Source organism: Heptranchias perlo, chromosome 12 (assembly GCF_035084215.1).
Source record: "Heptranchias perlo isolate sHepPer1 chromosome 12, sHepPer1.hap1, whole genome shotgun sequence".
Taxonomy (NCBI): domain Eukaryota; kingdom Metazoa; phylum Chordata; class Chondrichthyes; order Hexanchiformes; family Hexanchidae; genus Heptranchias; species Heptranchias perlo.
In genome coordinates, this window is record NC_090336.1 from 39,680,201 (window position 1) to 39,699,777 (window position 19,577).

General features: G+C 43.0%; 1 protein-coding gene across 6 annotated transcripts; it reads right to left on the bottom strand.

The window, feature by feature from the left end:
* Positions 1 to 653: 653 nt before the first annotated feature.
* Positions 654 to 18,795, bottom strand: si:ch211-256a21.4 (uncharacterized). Of its 6 annotated transcripts, XR_010964585.1 has the most exons (5): positions 18,083 to 18,793; positions 7,787 to 7,963; positions 6,181 to 6,295; positions 4,450 to 4,569; positions 654 to 1,518 (listed from the first exon to the last, which is right to left on the bottom strand). XR_010964585.1 is itself a non-coding variant. In XM_067994021.1 (4 exons), the coding sequence occupies exons 1-4, from the start codon at positions 18,264 to 18,266 to the stop codon at positions 1,473 to 1,475; spliced, it is 522 nt and encodes a 173-aa protein (XP_067850122.1). In that variant the 5' UTR covers positions 18,267 to 18,790; the 3' UTR covers positions 654 to 1,472. The 6 variants fall into 6 exon arrangements, 5 of the variants coding, with proteins under 5 accessions (XP_067850122.1, XP_067850123.1, XP_067850119.1 ...); XM_067994021.1 differs by lacking the exon at positions 4,450 to 4,569 and having other exon boundaries at positions 18,083 to 18,790; XM_067994018.1 differs by lacking the exons at positions 654 to 1,518; positions 4,450 to 4,569 and having other exon boundaries at positions 5,593 to 6,295; positions 18,083 to 18,272; positions 18,619 to 18,791.
* Between the last annotated feature and the right edge of the window lie 782 nt (positions 18,796 to 19,577).

A 19,577-nucleotide genomic window follows, 5' to 3' on the forward strand; every position in this document is an offset into this window, starting at 1 on the left:
AGGGAACATACACTTATTTGGTGGGATGTCACAAGTGGTGTTCCCCAAGGATCTGTATTTGGGTCTTAGCTTTTCACCATATATATCAATGACTTGGATTAAGTTATAAACAGTTAAATATCCAAGATTGCAGATGACACAAGGTTGGGAGAGACAGTTAATTGTACAGATGGGAGCAGGAAATTATAAAGGGACATAGAATGGGCAAAACTGGCAAATGGAGTTCGATGTGGGGAAGTGTGAGGTCATCCATTTTGGATCCAAGAAAGACAAATCAGAGTATTTTCTTAATGTAAGAAATTAGGAACTGTGGAGGAGCAAACAGATCTAGGTATCCATGTACACAAATCGCTAAAAGCTAGTAGACAGGTACAAAAAATAATCAAAAAGGCTAATGGAATGTTGGCCTTTATTTCAAGGGGGTTGGGAATACAAAGGTGAGGAATTGATGCTTCAGTTGTGCAGAGCCTTAGTCAGACCCCATCTTAAGAGTGTAGTCACAGTCAGAATACTCAGTGGCATGTCATAAGTTAATCTGATCATGTAAGGATATGTTATCAATGTTACGAGTGCATCAATTGTGTTCCTGCCTGGACTGCTAAAAAGTGGAAGGTATTTTAGTACTGTCGATCAGTTTGACAAGACAACCAATATGGTGGCATCAATAATTTTAATGATCAAGTACAATTAGTTACACACAGTAACAAGACAATAAGCATAAAAGATGGATTATTATCCCAATCCTTTGGCGAACAGGTAATCATGTCTTGAAACTGTCTGTTCCTTTCTTCTTTCCTCCTGTTCTGCTCTTCCCCCTTAAGGCAGTTCTTTATATACCCACAACTTCATGCGGCGTCCACACGACCATGACATCAGCCAATCAGTGATACTATAGCCTATTTAATCTATATATGGACATGCTTTCATTTTGTTTCTCCATGACTCTTTTCAACAGTTTCCCAGCAGACACAACTTAAAATAAAATGCAGTAAGACAGTTTAGGATTACAGTACTTCCTTTCATTTGACACCATATCCTCAGAAGATTTTGTCAACCATCCTGAAAATCTTTGCAGCAACCTTTTACATCAAAGTCTCAAGGAATAACACAATGAATTACTTTTGAAGTTGTGGCTGTAGGAAATCACAACAGACATGTTGTGCCAGCAATGCCTCACCAATAGCTAGATGAAACGACCAGTTTGTTTTTAGATGGTATTGGTTGGAGGAGGAATGTTGGGTAAGGTCAAATGTCAAGCTCTGTGACTGTGAATATATTCTATCAATGTTCTCAGAGTTAGTAAGTGCCATAGTGCTAACTGCTGGTAACAGGAACATTCCTACAATTTTACTTCCTTCCCAAATTCCTGATTTTAAAATAATACTTACATTTACAGTGACAACGAGGGCCGACACAGTGACAGAAGTTTAAACCAGCAAGGAGAAAAAAAATGAAAATGTGCTATTTTCAGATCATAAACTGAAACCATTCTGCGTAAGGTCGTACCTTAGTCCATTCCTACAAAAGAGAAATAATTGAATATCAATTCATTCAATAGTTTGTACTACCACAGGAACAGGAGATATAAAAATACTATAATTAAACACTTAAATGAGCAGCCATTTCTACAGCACCATCTCCTGGTCTGGTCTGTAGCAGCAGTATTATCTGTTTAAAGGATGAGCTAGCTAAATTTTTAAGGGAAGGTATGTACAATGTACTAAGCTGCAAAGTAAAAGTCTGTATCATAAAGTCATAAGCAGAGAATGTACACAGATAATTATGCAGTAGGGGGAAATTGTAAGTTACATACAAAATAAAGCAGTCCTTAAATATTTAAGGTTTGTGGAATATGTTCTTGTATGATTTCAAAAGCTCAATGGCTCAGCTGCTTAGGGTAATGAAGAGCAGAGCCATACAGATGAGGAAGGTCCAGGTTCAGTCCTGAGTTAGCTGATCTCTGCTGCGATGGCAGTAGTGGTGTTATCATTGCCCTCACTGCACTGCATTAGGAAGGGGAAAATGAGCCCGGGTTCCTGCTGGAAGTGCACAGCATAGGATTTGGATGTGATGCCCCCTGTGATAGAATAGTCTGCCAAGACCCACTATGGAGGCTCACAATGATGAATGTCCACTTGGGCAAGGTAATATTGGTATCTGGCTCTTGTGGAATCATACCCCAGCAAGAAGTGAGGGAGAGGAGAAAATTGGCAGAGAAAGGAGGAAATGGCCTCTTTTATACAATGAGCTACTGTGGACAGGACATTCTCGTGCTTATCATTTCATTTCACAAAGACGGTTGACCAGGCATAGAGGTCCTATCTAGATCCACTGTCAATCAGCAAATGAATTAACTGTACTTTGATTCCTGGCTCTCATTCACCATATATTGATCAAAAGTGGAAAACCTTGGAATCATGTAAACACTATGCACATTGCTGACACAAGTGACCATACAATGTATGATGGAATGTTTATCAATGTTATGGGTCCATTTTCACTACTAAATAGAAATTCAGACAATCTTTTAATTTCCCTTTCAATTATTTATTCAGCCCAACTTTGGTATGATAAGTAACCTACGTCACTTGATATTTTAACCCTTTACCATTGCGAACAATTTGCTTGGATTATTTTTGTCAATTCCTTTCAAAACTTCATTTATAACAACTTGAAATCTCCTGTTTTCCAAAGCAAATGAACCCAAATTGTTTAATCTTTTCTTGTAACTCAAACTTCTGATACCCAGAAAGTTTTTGTCGCTCTCCTCTGTACTCTTTCAAGAGAAATAATATCCTTCCTGTGATTAGGTGAGCAGAACTGTATACAGTACTTTAGATGGAGGAAGATATGCTAACCCTTTGTTGTAATCCAGTACCCTATTTGCCTTTTTACTGTAGTTAAGCACTACGCTAAAGGTTTCCTAGATTTATTCATTGTAACCCCATATCTCTTTCCTGATCAATATGTTGTACCGCTGTTCTATTTAAACTGTACATACAATTTTGGTTCCTTGCTCCCATACTAATTATTTTATTCTTATCCGCACTGAACTACATCTAGCACAACTGGCTCAGTTACTCACTTAAAAGATTTAAATTATTTCTGAATCTGGTTGTATGGTTCCTTGTTATTTGCTCTACTTCCGATTTAAGTAAGGTCTGCAAAACGCTCTACAGTTCAGTTACTTCCTGTGCTACATCCTGTTTAGTATTATATTTCATACCAGCTGCATCAAATGGCTCAGCAAGTATATCCAGTGATTAGCTGAGCCATAGAGACCAGGAATATCTCAAATGTAATCCTCTGTCTGTGCAAAGCTAACTAATCACAGTAAAGACAATAGTAGGTGCTGCAATTTGCCTTAGTGCTCCTGGCCAGGGTTTCCTCTCTCCATTGTTATTCAGTGATTCCTTCCGCTGGAAGGGTGTGTGCATGTGCGTGTACGTCAGATGAGAAAAGGATCAACCTCAGCTGGAATGCCCTCAGCACTGGAATACCCTGCTCTGCTTGCTGTCGAGGCTCAAACATTAATAATGTACTTAGGCACGATACTGGAGGGTGACCAGCACCACTGGAACTGTATGCCAGCAAGGTCTCAATGCCTTCAGGAGGGAGGAGAGAATTAGTGAGGGGCAAAAATCATATTTGCAGACAACTACTAGAAAATATGAATGTTCAGAAAGGATGTGCAGGCACCATTCTGTACTCAAACAGTTAAGCAAAAAGTTATCAGTCCTCCATCAAAAAGGTACATTCTCACTATTCTTGCTCTGTGGGTAGGAAGACTATGTGGCTTTTTAAAGTATTTTAATCACTCATTTCCTCTTGTTGTATTCACTTCACAGGCATGCAGCCATTGGTTGCTACATTTCAACTTGTTTTTGGTTTCTCTGCAAAATATTAAAACTATACAACATGAGAGTGGGGGTTGGTTTCAAAAGCAAAAAGGGCAAAGTCTGAAAGCTCATAAGATCTGCTAAAATGGTGGCTTCTTTGTCTTACTGCTGTATATAAAGACTTGAATTACTGTGGCCAATAGTGTATTTCACTCCTAATCTAGGGCTGTTGAAAGAATGTTTTAACATGAGCCCACACTATGTACATAACTGCATGATGTGCATCTGAAAATAGGGAGTGGACCTTTTAAAGAAGTCTCACCAAGGAAGTCTACAATCCATGGAAAAAGTTTTAATGGACTTGAATCCTTTTGCCAGTGATACTGTGGATAGTATGTTGAGGAAAAAGCGAGGTTTTCAGGGCAAGGCGTGGAAATTGATGTGGAGCTAGTTTAGTGAGTGTGTGTGTGTGTGTGTGTGTGTGTGTGCGCGTGCATGCATGCTGATGTCATGACATGAGATGATGTGATGACACAAGTCCACTGAAGAAAACTGGGCCCACTTATTTAGTGGACCAGAAGAGGAGAAGCCAAATACAAAGACAGCTTACAAGACCCATGAAGATCAGTCTACTATGGTGTCAGGACTCTGGAGGTTGGTTCACATCTGTCATTTTGACTCATCTGATGTAGGAGCAGTGTCTTTGAAGATTGCCTTCAACAAACAGCATCTGAGCAGGCCAATAGAAAGAAAGAACTTGGATTTATATAGCACCTTTCACCACCTCAGACTGTCCAAAAGTGCTTTACGGCCAATGAAGTACTTTTGTAATGTAGTCACTGTTGTAGGAAACAATCTCCCAGTAGACCTGGGATGATGGCCCAGGAATCATGTCTGCTCTCACAGCTGTTTATCTTTTTCAACTAGTCTAGTTTTTAACACCTGACAAAAGAGAAAATTATATTTTTAGATTACTATTGCCAAGCTGCCTCCACATAAAGTAGTCTTGCAGAGGACAGACACAATGGACTAAGTTCTGGAAAGTCAGACATGGTCATGAAATAACAATAAAAATACATGTGCCAACCAGCCAGCCACATTGGGCAAGCTGATGATTTCTAATTGCAATACAACCAACCATGTGTATTGGCCATCCATCGACTATCTTTGCCACAGAACTAAGGAAATTTCATACAGACAGCACGGTTGATGCCACTTTTAATCTGGACATCTCCTAAGTACCTAATATCAGATAAAACCAAAATTTAAAAAAAAAACTATTTTGTCACACAGCCATCAATCTTGTTCCCATACCAGTTATTCACAGATAGTGTTCACAGTGCTGTACATTTGGTTGGATGAACACTTGCACCAACACGGCTAACACCTTGACATTCAGAACCACCTGTGTGAAACAGTAAATCTAGGATCACTTCTTGGCACTGCTCTATTCCAGGACCAGAGACCAAAAGCCACCCATTCACCAGTGAGCAACATAAACAGATTCTATAGATCTTTAGAGATCATAACACTTGTGTAATGTAAACATTTTTTAAAATGTTAATTAATTTTGGCTTTGTTTTAGAAAAAAAGGGCAAAAAGAACAGGGTTATTAAGATTTGGATACAGGGCACCTCATCAAATGTATAAAATATTATAGATAAAGTAAACCCAGAATATCACTGTCAAGTAAACCAGGAGAGGAGGACCAAGAACAGAAACTTAAATGAATGAAAAGTACATTTAAAACAGATACTGGTAAAAAAAAATCTTTAATTGAAGGGTAATAAATGTTTGGGATAACCTAGCAAGTAGGATAGTATGTCAAAAACATTAGGAGGGGTTAAATGTAGATGAATGCTCAAGTGGGTTGATGAAGTACTAGGGCAACAAACTTTGATGGGCTGTTTGACCCTTTTTCACCCTGGCTTTCTCTTGTGTTCAAATGAAATAGGTAAATAGTACCTATCTGTGGACATTTTCACAAATGAAACATTTTCATTAACAGTAACTTTTTATCCTATTCACAGTATATAGTCCAGTTGTTTCCAAGGACACTGCAATTTTAAATAAGTATTAAAACGTTAAATTGTATCATTTCCCCAGTTCCTAAAGGAGACTCTTTCAAATTCAATCTCGCTAGATCTCCAAACCGTATCTGAAAATAATCTCAGTATCTTTGGTCCATTAGCTGCTAGTATTTGGAAAGACTTCATACAGATTCACATGATTCCAATGTTTAAATATCCTCTTGAAATATTGAGCTCCTGCTCATGTTAGAATCTCAGATTCTGGAAGTGAGCACTGCTCCATCAAATAGATAATTGGTAAAATAACTAACAGTGTGAACCAAGAACACATTCCCATCCAGTATCCAGAGCCAAGTTGTGAGATATTCTTGATTTGTTTCTTGTGACGGTTGGTGAATAAAGACCATGAGATGAGAAACAATAGAGCTGAAAATAAAAACATAGAAAACTTTATTATTTCTGAAAAGGTCAGGTTGGCAACTCATGCAATTGTTATTGTGTTATATAGTGATGTGACAGGTAGCAACTGGAAAATGATTAATTAAAAATAGCTGCAAGATGAAAATTATCCAACCTACATCAGGTGGTTTTGTTTGATGTGACTGCATTTTTCCAGGCACCTTTCAGTGATGGTTTATGGCTGAGGTTGGCCACAAACTTAATCTAAATCTGTCAGTAGGTCTATTGACATTTTTACATAGTAATGTATAACAGTGTTTTGAATGTTAACATAAATTTTATGCAGTCATTGTTCTCTACTGTAAATGAGCCATCCTCACTAATACTATTACTACTCAATTCATGTCCGTCAGCTCAGCAGTGACGAGGGGGCAACATCCTCACAACTGCTGGTCAATAAACAGAACACAAAACAAAAATCTTAATAGGTTACTTTGCAGTAAATTGAGTTATCCCTGTTCATGTGATCGGTCATCAGCTGCAGTATGTCACCTACATATCAATTAAATTTAATCGAATGCTCAATTAGTCAGTATGAAAAACTGAGTTTGATCACTCTTTGTTGTTCAGGAACATATCAAAATGAATCTGTTATATCTCAGTGGGTAAATGGACCAAACATACCAGGAAGGTTCCAGGTTCCATCTTTAGTCTATGTTGAGATAGCCAATCTCGGCTGAGGTAGGAACACTATAATTGGCCACATCCTTGCTCTTGGAAGGAGAAAAAGTGGCAAAGATTCTTAACCCTAACTGCTATCCATTGTCTCTTGCTAAAACTCAGGAAAGAGCAAGACCTGGCTCAGCCTGTGATGGTACAGATTGTATCAACAGTCTGTCCCCATGGGGTCCATGGTGTAAAATAATGGGAGCCGAGCAGAGAAATTCAGTTATTTTCTGAACATTGGGATAATATTTCTAAAGATTTTTCTGGAGCTTAATGATGCATAAATAAAGATTCTGTATAATTTATATAATGTATTACAACTTTATAAATTTCATCCACAGCTCTGCACGGTATTTACCAATTTTCTTGGGGAATTCTCCCTCTCCTTCACCAGTTTTCTCCTTTCCTTCCCTCCCCCTCTCCTGATGGGGTACTTCTTCATGTGTCTCAATCACCCTCTGATTCTTTAACCAAATAGCCTTTCTTCTTGCATGACCCTTGACAGGTGAGTGTTGGCAGGTTGTTTACCACAGAGGCATCACACCTGATGTCCACATACTTACTCTCAGCATGGATTGCTAAACAGTGATTAGGATTGGGAACCCTTGTTTATATATTTTTTTCCTTAATAGAGGAACACTGATGTCAGTCGTAGTACCATTACTGCCATCCTAGCTGGTATCAGCACAGACTGGGGATTGAATCTGGGACTTTCTTGGTCTGCACGGTTCTGTTACTCACTGCCTTTAACCAGCTAAACCATTCGAGAAGCTCCAGAGATTATATTCTTACCAGTTGGCACCAGTACTACAAGCAGCAGTTCTCCTGGATGCAGCACCCGCCCAGGATTCATCTTGGACTCACTGTAGTTATCTGGGTCCCAGCAGAAGATAAGCAGCAAACAGATACAGACAGCTGTGACTGCCATCATACTTGCAATCATTCCAAATATACGCTCCACTTCCACAGCTAAAAAGGAAAACAACAGCAACTAAACAAAAAGCACAAGCAACACTTGAATATATTTCTCAGATTCAGAATGCCGTAATATTCCTTCCTACAAACTTAAGTTAATAATATACAAAGCCCTAAGTTAGAGGGACAGACAATTTCCCCCATGCTTAGGGTACAAATACAAGTTGGGTACAAAGTGCCTTTGCAGTGCAAATTGCACCCATTCTGGTATTTTTGTCAACCCCACCCCCTGCTAGCACTGGACAGGCACCTGAAAGCTGGGATTCTCCCAATACACCCGAGCAGCTAGCAAGTGGTAAGTGCTCTGAAAATAAATTGCCTGCCATCAGTTGCCCCGTCCCTGAAGGAGGAGTGAATTTAAATCTGAATTGGCAATTGTGTGGTTTCCAACTAAATTCTACAAATATGCTAATCAGAAGAAATAGCGCGTGTAGTGACTTTATCCATTTAAGCATTTGCCTTGCAATTCTGGATCGTGATCTATTAGATTTATATTGTAAAAAACAGTGGTCAGAATAGAAACATAGCTCTACAAAGTTTGCTTCTCTGTTAATAGCACTGGGGGTGGAGAGCAGAAACCGCATCTGTGAAGCAAGCAAACAGGAAATAAGTGAGATCAGACCTGACTGAATGCAGCATGGAGCAGTGAATGCTACACGCTAGTCTCAACACTTTGTAAAATCTTTTTTTTAATCCTTCGATCATGGGATGTGGGCGTCGCTGGCAAGGCCAGCCTTTATTGCCCATCCCGAAATGCCTTTGAGAAGGTGGTGGTGAGCCACCTTCTTGAACCACTGCAGTCTGTGTGGTGAAGGTTCTCCCACAGTGCTGCTAGGAAGGGAGTTCCAAGATCTTGACCCAGCGACAATGAAGGAACGACGATATATTTCCAAGTCGTGATGGTGTGTGACTTGGAGGGGAACATGCAGGTGGTGTTGTTCCCATGTGCCTGCTGCCCTTGTCCTTCTAGGTGGTAGAGGTCGTGGGTTTGGGAGGTGCTGTCGAAGAAGCCTTGGTGAGTTGCTGCAGTGCACCCTGTGGATGGTACACACTGCAGCCACAGTGCGCCAGTGGTGAAGGGAGTGAATGTTTAGGGTAGTGGATGGGGTGCCAATCAAGTGGGCTGCTTTGTCCTGGATGGTGTCGGGCTTCTTGAGTGTTGTTGGAGCTGCACTCATCCGTGCAAGTGGAGAGTATTCCATCACACTCCTGACTTGTGCCTTGTAGATGGTGGAAAGGCTTTGGGGAGTCAGGAGGTGAGTCACTCGCCACAGAATACCCAGCCTCTGACCTGCTCTTGTAGCCAAAGTATTTATATGGCTGGTTCAGTTAAGTTTCTGGTCAATGGTGACCCCCCAGGATGTTGATGGTGGGGGATTCAGTGACAGTAATGCCGTTGAATGTCAAGGGGAGGTGGTTAGACTCTCTCTTGTTGGAGATGGTCATTGCCTGGCACTTGTCTGGCGCGAATGTTACTTGCCACTTTTCAGCCCAAGCCTGGACGTTGTCCAGGTCTTGCTGCATGCAGGCACGGACTGCTTCATTATCTGAGGGGTTGCGAATGCAACTGATCACTGTGCAATCATCAGCGAACATTCCCATTTCTGACCTTATGATTGAGGGAAGGTCATTGATGAAGCAGCTGAAGATGGTTGGGCCTCGGATACTGCCCAGAGGAACTCCTGCAGCAATGTCCTGGGCTGATATGATTGGCCTCCAACAACCACTACCATCTTCCTTTGTGCTAGATATGACTCCAGCCACTGGAGAGTTTTCCCCGATTCCCATTGACTTCAATTTTACTAGGGCTCCTTGGTGCCACACTCGGTCAAATGCTGCCTTGATGTCAAGGGCAGTCATTCTCACATCATCTCTGGAATTCAGTTCTTTTGTCCATATTTGGACCAAGGCTGTAATGACGCCTGGAGACGAGTGGTCCTGGCAGAACCCAAACTGAGCATCGGTGAGCAGGTTATTGGTGAGTAAGTGTCGCTTGATAGCACTGTCGACGACACCTTCCATCACTTTGCTGATGATTGAGAGTAGACTGATGGGGCGGTAATTGGGGGGATTGGATTTGTCCTGCTTTTTGTGGACAGGACATACCTGGGCAATTTTCCACATTGCCGGGTAGATGCCAGTGTTGTAGCTGTACTGGAACAGCTTGGCTAGAGGCACGGCTGGTTCTGGAGCACAAGTCTTCAGCACTACAGCCGGGATGTTGTTGGGGCCCATAGCCTTTGTTGTATCCAGTGCACTCAGCCGTTTCTTGATATCACGTGGAGTGAATCGAATTGGCTGAAGACTGGCTTCTGTGATGGTGGGGATATTGGGAGGAGGCCGAGATGGATCATCCACTCGGCACTTCTGGCTGAAGATGGTTACAAGCCATTCAGCCTTGTCTTTTGCACTCACGTGCTAGACTCTGCCATCATTGAGGATGGGGATGTTTACAGACCCTCCACCCCCCGTTAGTTGTTTAATTGTCCACCACCATTCACGACTGGATGTGGCAGGACTGCAGAGCTTTGATCTGATCCGTTGGTTGTGGAATCGCTTAGCTCTGTCTATAGCATGTTGTTGCTTCCGCTGTTTAGCATGCATGTAGTCCTGTGTTGTAGGTTGGCACCTCACTTTTAAGTACGCCTGGTGATGCTCCTGACATGCTCTTCTACACTCCTCATTGAACCAGGGTTGATCCCCTGGCTTGTTGGTAATGGTAGAGTGAGGAATATGCCGGGCCATGAGGTTACAGATTGTGCTGGAATACAATTCTGCTGTTGCTGATGGCCCACAGCGCCTCATGGATGCCCAGTTTTGAGCTGCTAGATCTGTTCTGAATCTGTCCCATTTAGCACGGTGATAGTGCCACACAACACTCTGGATGGTGTCCTCAGTGCGAATATGGGACTTCGTCTCCATGAGGACTGTGCAGTGGTCAGATGCATCTGTGCATGGACAGATGCATCTGTGACAGGTAGATTGGCGAGGACGAGGTCAAGTAGGTTTTTCCCTCGTGTTGGTTCGCTCACCACCTGCCGCAGGCCCAGTCTGGCAGCTATGTCCTTCAGGACTCAGCCAGCAATGGTTCTACCGAGGCACTCTTGGTGATGGACATTGAAGTCCCCCACCCAGAGTACATTCTGTGTCCTTGCTACCCTCAGTGCTTCCTCCAAGTGGTGCTCAACATGGAGGAGGACTGATTCATCAGCTGATGGAGGACAGTAGGTGGTAGTCAGCAGGAGGTTTCCTTGCCCATGTTTGACCTGATGCCATGAGATTTCATGGGGTCCGGAGGTGCTGATGATGCAGTGTTGGTTACACACAGTGAATTGGAGTTTAAACAACTTTGCAATAGTTTTACACAAGCTTGCGATGAATTTGGACTAATCATCAGTCTAAAGAAGACAGTGATCAAGGCATAAGATTTTGACTTTGTGCGATAGTGTAAAACGGGTGATAGCAAATCGGCAGCCCATTTTACATCTCTCCTGATTTTTATTTCCATTGACTTCAAACAGAGATAGAAGTAAGTGGCTCAGGTCCGGAGCGGAAACCAATAGCGCATGAATTGGGGTTAAGTAGGTATGGCAGCGATAGAACCATAGAAAAGATACAGCACAGAAGGGGGCCATTCAGCCCATCGTGTTCGCGCCGGCTCGAAGAACAACCAGGTGCTCATTCTAATCCCACCTTCCAGCACCCAGTCTGTAGCCCTACAGCTTACAGCACTTTAGGTGCAGGTCCAAGTACTTTTTAAAAAGAGTTGAGGGTCCCTGCCTCTACTACCAATTTGGGCAGCGAATTCCATACACCCACCACCCTCTGGGTAAAAAAGTTTTTCCTCGTGTCCCCTCTAATCCTTCTGTCAATCAGCTTAAATCCATGTCCTCTAGTTCTTGAACTCTCCGCTAGGAGAAACAGGTTCTTCCTGTCTACTCTATCTGGGCCCCTCATAATTTTGTACACCTCAATCAAGTCACCCCTCAGCCTCCTCTGCTCCAAGGAAAACAACCCCAGCCTATCCAATCTCCCCTCGTAGCTGCAATTTTCAAGCCCTGGCAACATTCTTGTAAATCTTCTCTGCACTCTCTCCAGAGCAATTATGTCCTTCCTATAATGTGGTGACCAGAACTGCGCACAATACTCCAGCTGTGGCCTTACCAGTGTTTTATACAGTTCCATCATTACATCCCTGCTTTTGTATTCTATACCTCGGCTAATAACGGAGAGCATTCCGTATGCCTTCTTCACAACCTTATCTACCTGTACTGCCACCTTCAGGGACCTGTGCACATGCACTCCAAGGTCTCTCACTTCCTCTACCCCTCTCAATATATTCCCGTTTACTGCGTATTCCCTTTTACTGTTTGCCCTCCCTAAGTGCATTACCTCACACTTCTCTGGGTTGAACTCCATTTGCCACTTTTCCGCCCACTCCACCAACCCATTGATATCTTCTTGGAGTCTACAGCTATCCTCTTCACTATCAACTACACAGCCAACTTTTGAGTCATCTGCAAATTTGCCAATCATGCCCCCTACATTCAAGTCCAAATCATTAATATATATCACAAGCGGCAAGGGACCCAACACCAAGCCCTGTGGCACACCACTGGAAACAGATTTCCATTTGCAAAGACATCCATCGACTTTTACCCTTTGTTTCCTGTGACTGAGCCAATTTTGGATCTAATTTGCCACACTTCCCTGTACCCCATGGGCTTTTACCTTTCTGACCAGTCTGCCATGTGGGACCTTGTCAAATACCTTACTAAAATCCATGTAGACAACATCCACTGCACTACCCTCTTCAATCCTCCTTGTCACTTCCTCAAAGAATTTAATCAGATTTGTAAGGCATGACCTTCCCTGAACAAATCCATGCTGACTATCCCTGATTAAACCATGCCTTTCCAAGTGACAGTTTATCCTATCTCTCAGTATTGATTCTAATAGTTTGCCCACCACCGAGGTAAGACTGACCGGCCTATAATTGTTCGGCCTTTCCCTCGTACCCTTTTTAAACAATGGTACTACGTTTGCAGTCTTCCAGTCCTCCGGTACCTCCCCTGTATCTAGTGAGGATTGGAAAATGATCCTCAGAGCATCCGTTATTTCCTCCCTGACTTCCTTCAATAGCCCAGGAAATAATCCATCCGGCCCTGGTGACTTATCAACTTTCAAGGATTCCAGTTCCTCTAGTACTTCCTCTCGCGTTGTGTTTACCTTATCCAATATTTCACACCTCTCCTCTTTAACTACTACGTCCAGATCATCCCTTTCCTTTGTGAATACGGACACAAAATATTCATTTGAAACCCTACCCACATCCTCTGCTTCTACACACAAGTTACATTTATCATCCCTGATAGGTTCCACCTTTTCCTTAGCTATCCTCTTGTTCTTAATGTACTCATAAAACATCTTTGGGTTTTCTATAATCTTATTAGCTAATATTTTTTCATGCCCTCTCTTTGCTCTCCTTATTTCCTTTTTTTAACGTCATCCCTGTACTTTCTATACTCTAGGCTTTCTGCAGTATTTAGTTTTCTGTGACAGTCATAAGCTTTCTTTTTCTGCTTTATCTTGGCAAGATGTCTCATGGTCAGAAACAGAGGACATTCAAATCTCTGATTTTTTTTGTGTGTGCAAATACCCAGCTTGGAGGGAATTTACTTTAAGTCAAATTTCATGTTTATCTGTTTGAATGATTTCTTCCTGTCTTCAGTTTCCCTGTGCCATGTACCATTTCCTGGCTGAAAGACTGAACAGGAAATCATTCCTGCACTTCTGCCAAGGTTGCTTTGTAACCAGCCATCAAAAACAAAACGAGAAGCTCTAACCCACAAATAATTTCGTCTTTTCTCCCCTCCCCAGATAGGGAAGTGAGACCTTTCTCTCTGTGCTGTGCTTCTCCTTTTGGCTCGGGTTCCTGACAGTTGCCACCTATTGTCTGATTGATTTTACTTTAATCTCTCTCTGCTTTCAGATGTTGTGAGGTTTTTGAGGTCTTTGGAATGTGCTGCCTCATTTTAAATGTGTATTTATTCATCTTATTTTATAAACATCTCATGTTATCATTCTGGCATAAACTGTTGCAGACAGTTGATTTGAAGATTGATACAATGTTTAACACACTTATTTCCAACATTTTACTGAATCAGAGCTACTTGTTAGATAAATATTGTATCTAATGGGGCTTCACTGTGCAACCTGCTGTAAACTTTGACTTCGAATTCATACATTTTTTAATCAACATGCACTGGCTTATTTATTTATTCAGATCTAAGGCAGGTAACAACCTGTGATAATTAGATGGCACTTGCTATAGTGATCAGTGGCCTTGCTGACTGACACTGAGGTACAGCAATAATAGAGCTCTGCACGTGCGAACTTTGACACACGGACAAAGCTCTGGTCCCCGGCGGTTAGAGCATGGGCAGCAGTATTTGCTCTCATTCAAAGTTCCCAGGCCATACAATGGACGGCCAGGCCCAGCACATTTGAAATACAACTTCGCAATGGATTGTAATTTTCCTTCTGGTGATTCAGGTGGACATTTAAGTTCTTAAACAAATATTTTGTATCTGTATATTTGTATTTTGTATAGAAGACACAAAAAACATACCGGAAATAGTGGGGAACCAAGAGTCTAATGAGAGTGAGGAACCTAAAGCAATTAAGATTAGTAAAGAAAAAGTATTGGAGAAAATTATGGAACTAAAAGCCAACAAATCCCCTGGACCTGATGGCCTACATCCTAGGGTTTTTAAAAAGAGGTGGCTGCAGGGATATCGGATGCATTGGTTTTGATCTTCCAGGATTCCCTAGATTCAAAATGGTCCCCCATGGATTTATAGGTAGCAAATGTAACAATGCTATTCAAGAAAGGAGGGAGAGAGAAAACAGGGAACTATTGGCTAGTTAGCCTGACATCAATAGTAGGGAAAATGCTATAATCTATTATTAAGGACATAGTAACAGGGCACTTAGAAAATCATCATATGATTAGGCAGAGTCAACACAGTTTTATGAAAGGGAAATCATGTATGTCAAATCTATTAGAGTTTTTTGAGGATGTAACTAGCAGGGTAAATAAGGGGGAACCAATGGATGTAGCATATATTTGGATTTTCAAAAGGCATTCGATAAGGTCCACACAAGAGGTTGTTCACAGGATTAGGGCTCGTGGGATTGAGGGTAATATTAGTGTGGATTGAGGATTGGTCAATGGACAGGAGACAGAGAGTAGGAATGAACGGGTCATTTTCGGGTTGGCAGACTGTAACTAGTGGGGTGCCGCAAGGATCAGTGCTTGGGCCTCAGCTATTTACAATCTATATCAATGAGCTAGAAGAGGGGAGTGAGTGTAATGTATCCATTCTTTGCCTTTGTGTGCTCCATCTCTTCCCTTCTTTCTCTGTCTGTCTGTCTTTCTCCCTCTCCCCATCTTTGGCAATAGGCTTTACATAGATATTTATTGCAAGCTCCAGACTCCCACAACTATTTGGATTGTGTTTCTTCACTCCCCACTTCCAGTAAATACTACATCACTTTCTCTAATTTTCTCCTTCTCTGTCATATCTGCTCAAATAAATCTACTTTCCACACCAGAGTTCCTAAAGATCCTTCTTTTTCCTCAGCTGAGTCTTCCCTCAGCAGTGGTTGACAGGCCCTTGGATTGAATCCACCACATTTCCCATAAGCAGCGGAATCTAACTGCCAGGGACATCAGTTATGCTTTTCATCTTTTAATGATAGTGCTATTACGAAGTTCAAAAAATGAATGTTACTTATATTGTAATGATCATGAAATTGCTTCTCCCTTCACCTCACCTTCTCTCCCTCTCTCCTCCTCTCTCTCTATTCCGCTGCATCTCTTTCATTTTCCCTCTCTCCTTTCCCTTACCGTCCTCCTCTCCTCTCATCCCTCCCCTGTCCTCACCCTCTAACCCCTCCTCATTCCTCCCCCTCCTTCCCTCTCCCCCTCACTCAGTCTGCCTTCAGTGTTCTCACCCTCTCCCTTTCTCTCACCCCTCCCCGCCCTGTCTTGGTTCAAATATCTCCCTTGGTTGACATGAAAAGTTGCATTGGTTTTGTCTCCCCGTGTGCAAGGCCATGGGAGATCAAGTAGCAAGAACTGCAACCAATGAAAAGAAATATCTCCCCTGCAGCACCACCACAGCATCAATTTCTACACCCCCCAGTAGAATAAGTAACGTTGCCCCACTCAACTGAGTTTTTAAAAAATCATAACCCACCTACTGAGCAAAGATTTTGGCATAGGATCACAAACACTCATTTGCCCCATCTTAGAAATTGCTGGTTAGGATATCAAATGAGCATTCACACCTAGACCCCTGCCCCCTGATGGTTGAGACACCCCCATGGCCGCCTCCGGCATCAGACCCCATCCCCGCCATCCCTCCCTCCCTCCTCTCCAATTCCCAGCTGCTTTGCCAGGCTGGCTGGCTGTTTCAGGGGAAACCTGGAAGTGAAATCAATTGCCTTCAATTGAATTGCGATCACAGAATCCAGCATGCTCACTTCACTTCCTGGTTTCCCACACGATTATTTACCCACCCCCTCAGTTCCCAGCTCCATGCCCTTTGTTCTCGCTCCCTACTCTCTATGCTCGGTGGCTGCTCTTTCAGTCACTAGGCCCCTGCTCTCTGGAACTCTCTCTCCAAATCCCTCTGGCTTGCTTTCTCTGTTTTTAAAAACCTCCTCTCCTCAACCTGGGTTTCTGGCTTCCTTAACTTTTTTCTGTTTTCCCTTTTACCTCCTGCTTTGTGTCTACTGTTTTCCAACACCTTGAGACATAATTTTTGTAAATGAGCAATGCTATCAAAATGTAAGTTATTATTTCAGTAGAGTTGATGAGTTTTTCTGGATGGAACCTGCCTCTCCTGTCACAGAGTCCTACCGTCTCATAACCTTCTTCATACCACAAACCATAGTTCTTGACCAATTCGTACTTCAAAATACTTCTTTTAATTCACTCCACACAAAGTCACACTACAGTACCTTTGGCAACAACCAATACGCTGTCCCAGTCCCAGTCCTAGTCCTAGCGTGTCCTAGTCCTAGTCCCCTTCAGCTGCCATTTCAGCTCATCAGCTTCTTACAGGTCTCAGAGCCCAGGCTGGCCTACAGCTTCCTCTTCAGGGGGTCTGGGCAAGAGGTCCTGTTCCAGCCCAGTTCTCTTGTGCCTTGCCCTTTTACTCTCACCTGTCTGGGTAAGGTCTCCATCCACTCCAGCCTCAATTATTTCTTAAAGATGAAGTTTCTTAAAAGGGCCATACCCTTCCTCTTAAAGGGGGGTGTGGGGGGGAAGGTTCTTAAAAGGGCCATACCCTTATTCGGGGATCAGGGCTCTCATCAATCTATTGCAGACCTACCAGCCCTCAGTTACCCTGCTACACTCCCTACTTCCTGTGTGCATTGAAGTTTTAACCTACGGGGTTATTGTGTGGCGACTGACTTAGTTTGAACAAATTATTCAAAATTCAACTTGCTGTACTGTTACCTACTACTAGATGGTGGTGTATGGACCTTTTAAAATTTGTACAACCATAGATTAAATTACAGACTCCATAAATAAATTGGAAAAATTGTCTAAAATATTAAATAATCATCATGGTTTCTATGCGCTGCCTTGCCAAATGGGCAATGGTTTGAAAGACCGACAAGCCTGACATTGAAGTGTTCAAAATTACGAGGGGTTTTGACAGAGTAGATAGGGAGAAACCGTTTCCACTGGCAGGAGGGTCGGTAACCAGAGGACACAGGTTTAAGATAATTGGCAAAAGAACCAGGGAGGAGGTGAGGAGAGATTCTTTTACACAGTGAGTTGTTATGATCTGGAATACATTGCCTGAAAGGGTGGATGAAGCAGATTCGATTGGAAACATTTGCAGAGCTATGGGGAAAGAGCAGGAGAGTGGAACTAATTGGATAGCTCTTTCAAAGAGCCGGCACAGGCACGATGGGCCGAATGGCCTCCTTCTGTGCTGTATCATTCTATGATCCTTCCCTTTACTTGGCTTGGAGAGACCATAGACACAGTCATATTGCAACATGATGCCGATTTTAGATGAAATGTCTTACCTCGGCTGAGCTGGTGGTGGAGTTGGACGTTCTCGGCAGCTGTTTTATTTATGATATCGGGCGTGTGCCACAGCCCCTTACTCTGATACCAGTCGGGGCTGAAAACCGAGTAGATCAAGGCGACGGAGCCGATTATCCCCAAGACGTTCTGCAGCAACCTGTATCTCAGCTCCTTTCTCCCCATCTTCAGCTTTTCGAGTGGAGAAGAAGAAGTTTATGATAAATCTGCCGATGGTTACTGTCGGGAGAGGGGGTGGTGGGTGAGGGGGGGGTGGGTGGAGAGATGTAGCGAGGAGGGAGGCGGCCAAATATCACCGTGGGCTGGGCAAGAAACGTTTGTGCTAAACTGTAGAGCGATAGCGGCGACTAAATGGAATTGGGACTGGCCGACTGAAAACCTTTTACATTTCTGATCTGGGGTATAACCCAATGATACTGGTGTTAACAAAATCCCCAGGACCGGTGGAAATCCCAGTAATTCCCCACCAATGGGCAGTTTTCCAGCAGCTGGTGGAAATCCCCATGCGATCGATTACCTGATCTATTTCCCATCAATCGGCAGAGGGCGATTTGACAATGAATCATTGACGGCGAATGTCCAACAGTCCCGGGGAAACAGGATCTGGTGCTGGATCTCGAAACTAAAGAAGTGAAGTAGGAACTGAGGCGGAGATTCTCACCGAGAACAAGAAATCGGCGGAACATTTCCATTCGAAATTGCTCTCACCACCAATGACGTTTCGCGGAAACGCTTTGAATGGTGATAAAATCCGCCAAGAATTAACCACAACACCTGTTGTCAAAGCAGCAGTCACTTGGCGTGAGACACAGTAGCTTTGTTAAAAATGTAAGTTATTTTACCCCACCCCCCCCCTCCTCTTAGAAATAAAATGTAGTCCACATGGCCTGGAATTTCCTGCGTAATCTGCGCCCAGAGACACGCGGAATCGGGGCACAAAGTTCGCAGCATTGAGTTACCCACGTAAGTACAATATGTCCAAAACTTCCCGAGCTTTTACAAGCGTCTATCAATCCCTCCACCCGAATGCATTTGTGCCCATTATATTGTCCCTGCCCCCCCCCCCCCCCCATGTTACAGATGCAACTTTCCAGCAGTTGCACCTCTTCAGGGGTTATCTTCAAATTGCGACCAGATTGTCAGGGGCTGCCTAGTCACCTGAAGCAGGTGCAAAACAGCTGCTCGGGAAAGCATTGAAGCCATTCCCATCCTGCAGCTATCTGTACCCACTCAAGTGGCTGTGTCTGAGCTGCTGATTGCAAGGGAGAGGGTGAATGACGAGGTGGCTGCGTGGTTTCCAATGTTGGCAGAGGCAGAGGGGACTGCAAAGTCTTGCTATTCATTTTTTTTCAGCGAACACCTGACTTTCAGCCTCTGGAGGATAAAACAGTATTGTTATCTTTGGCCTGCTGGAGCAGCATTTTATCTTAATCAGCTACTTTGTGGATCTCTTATGGGGAAAACGGTAGCTGGTCA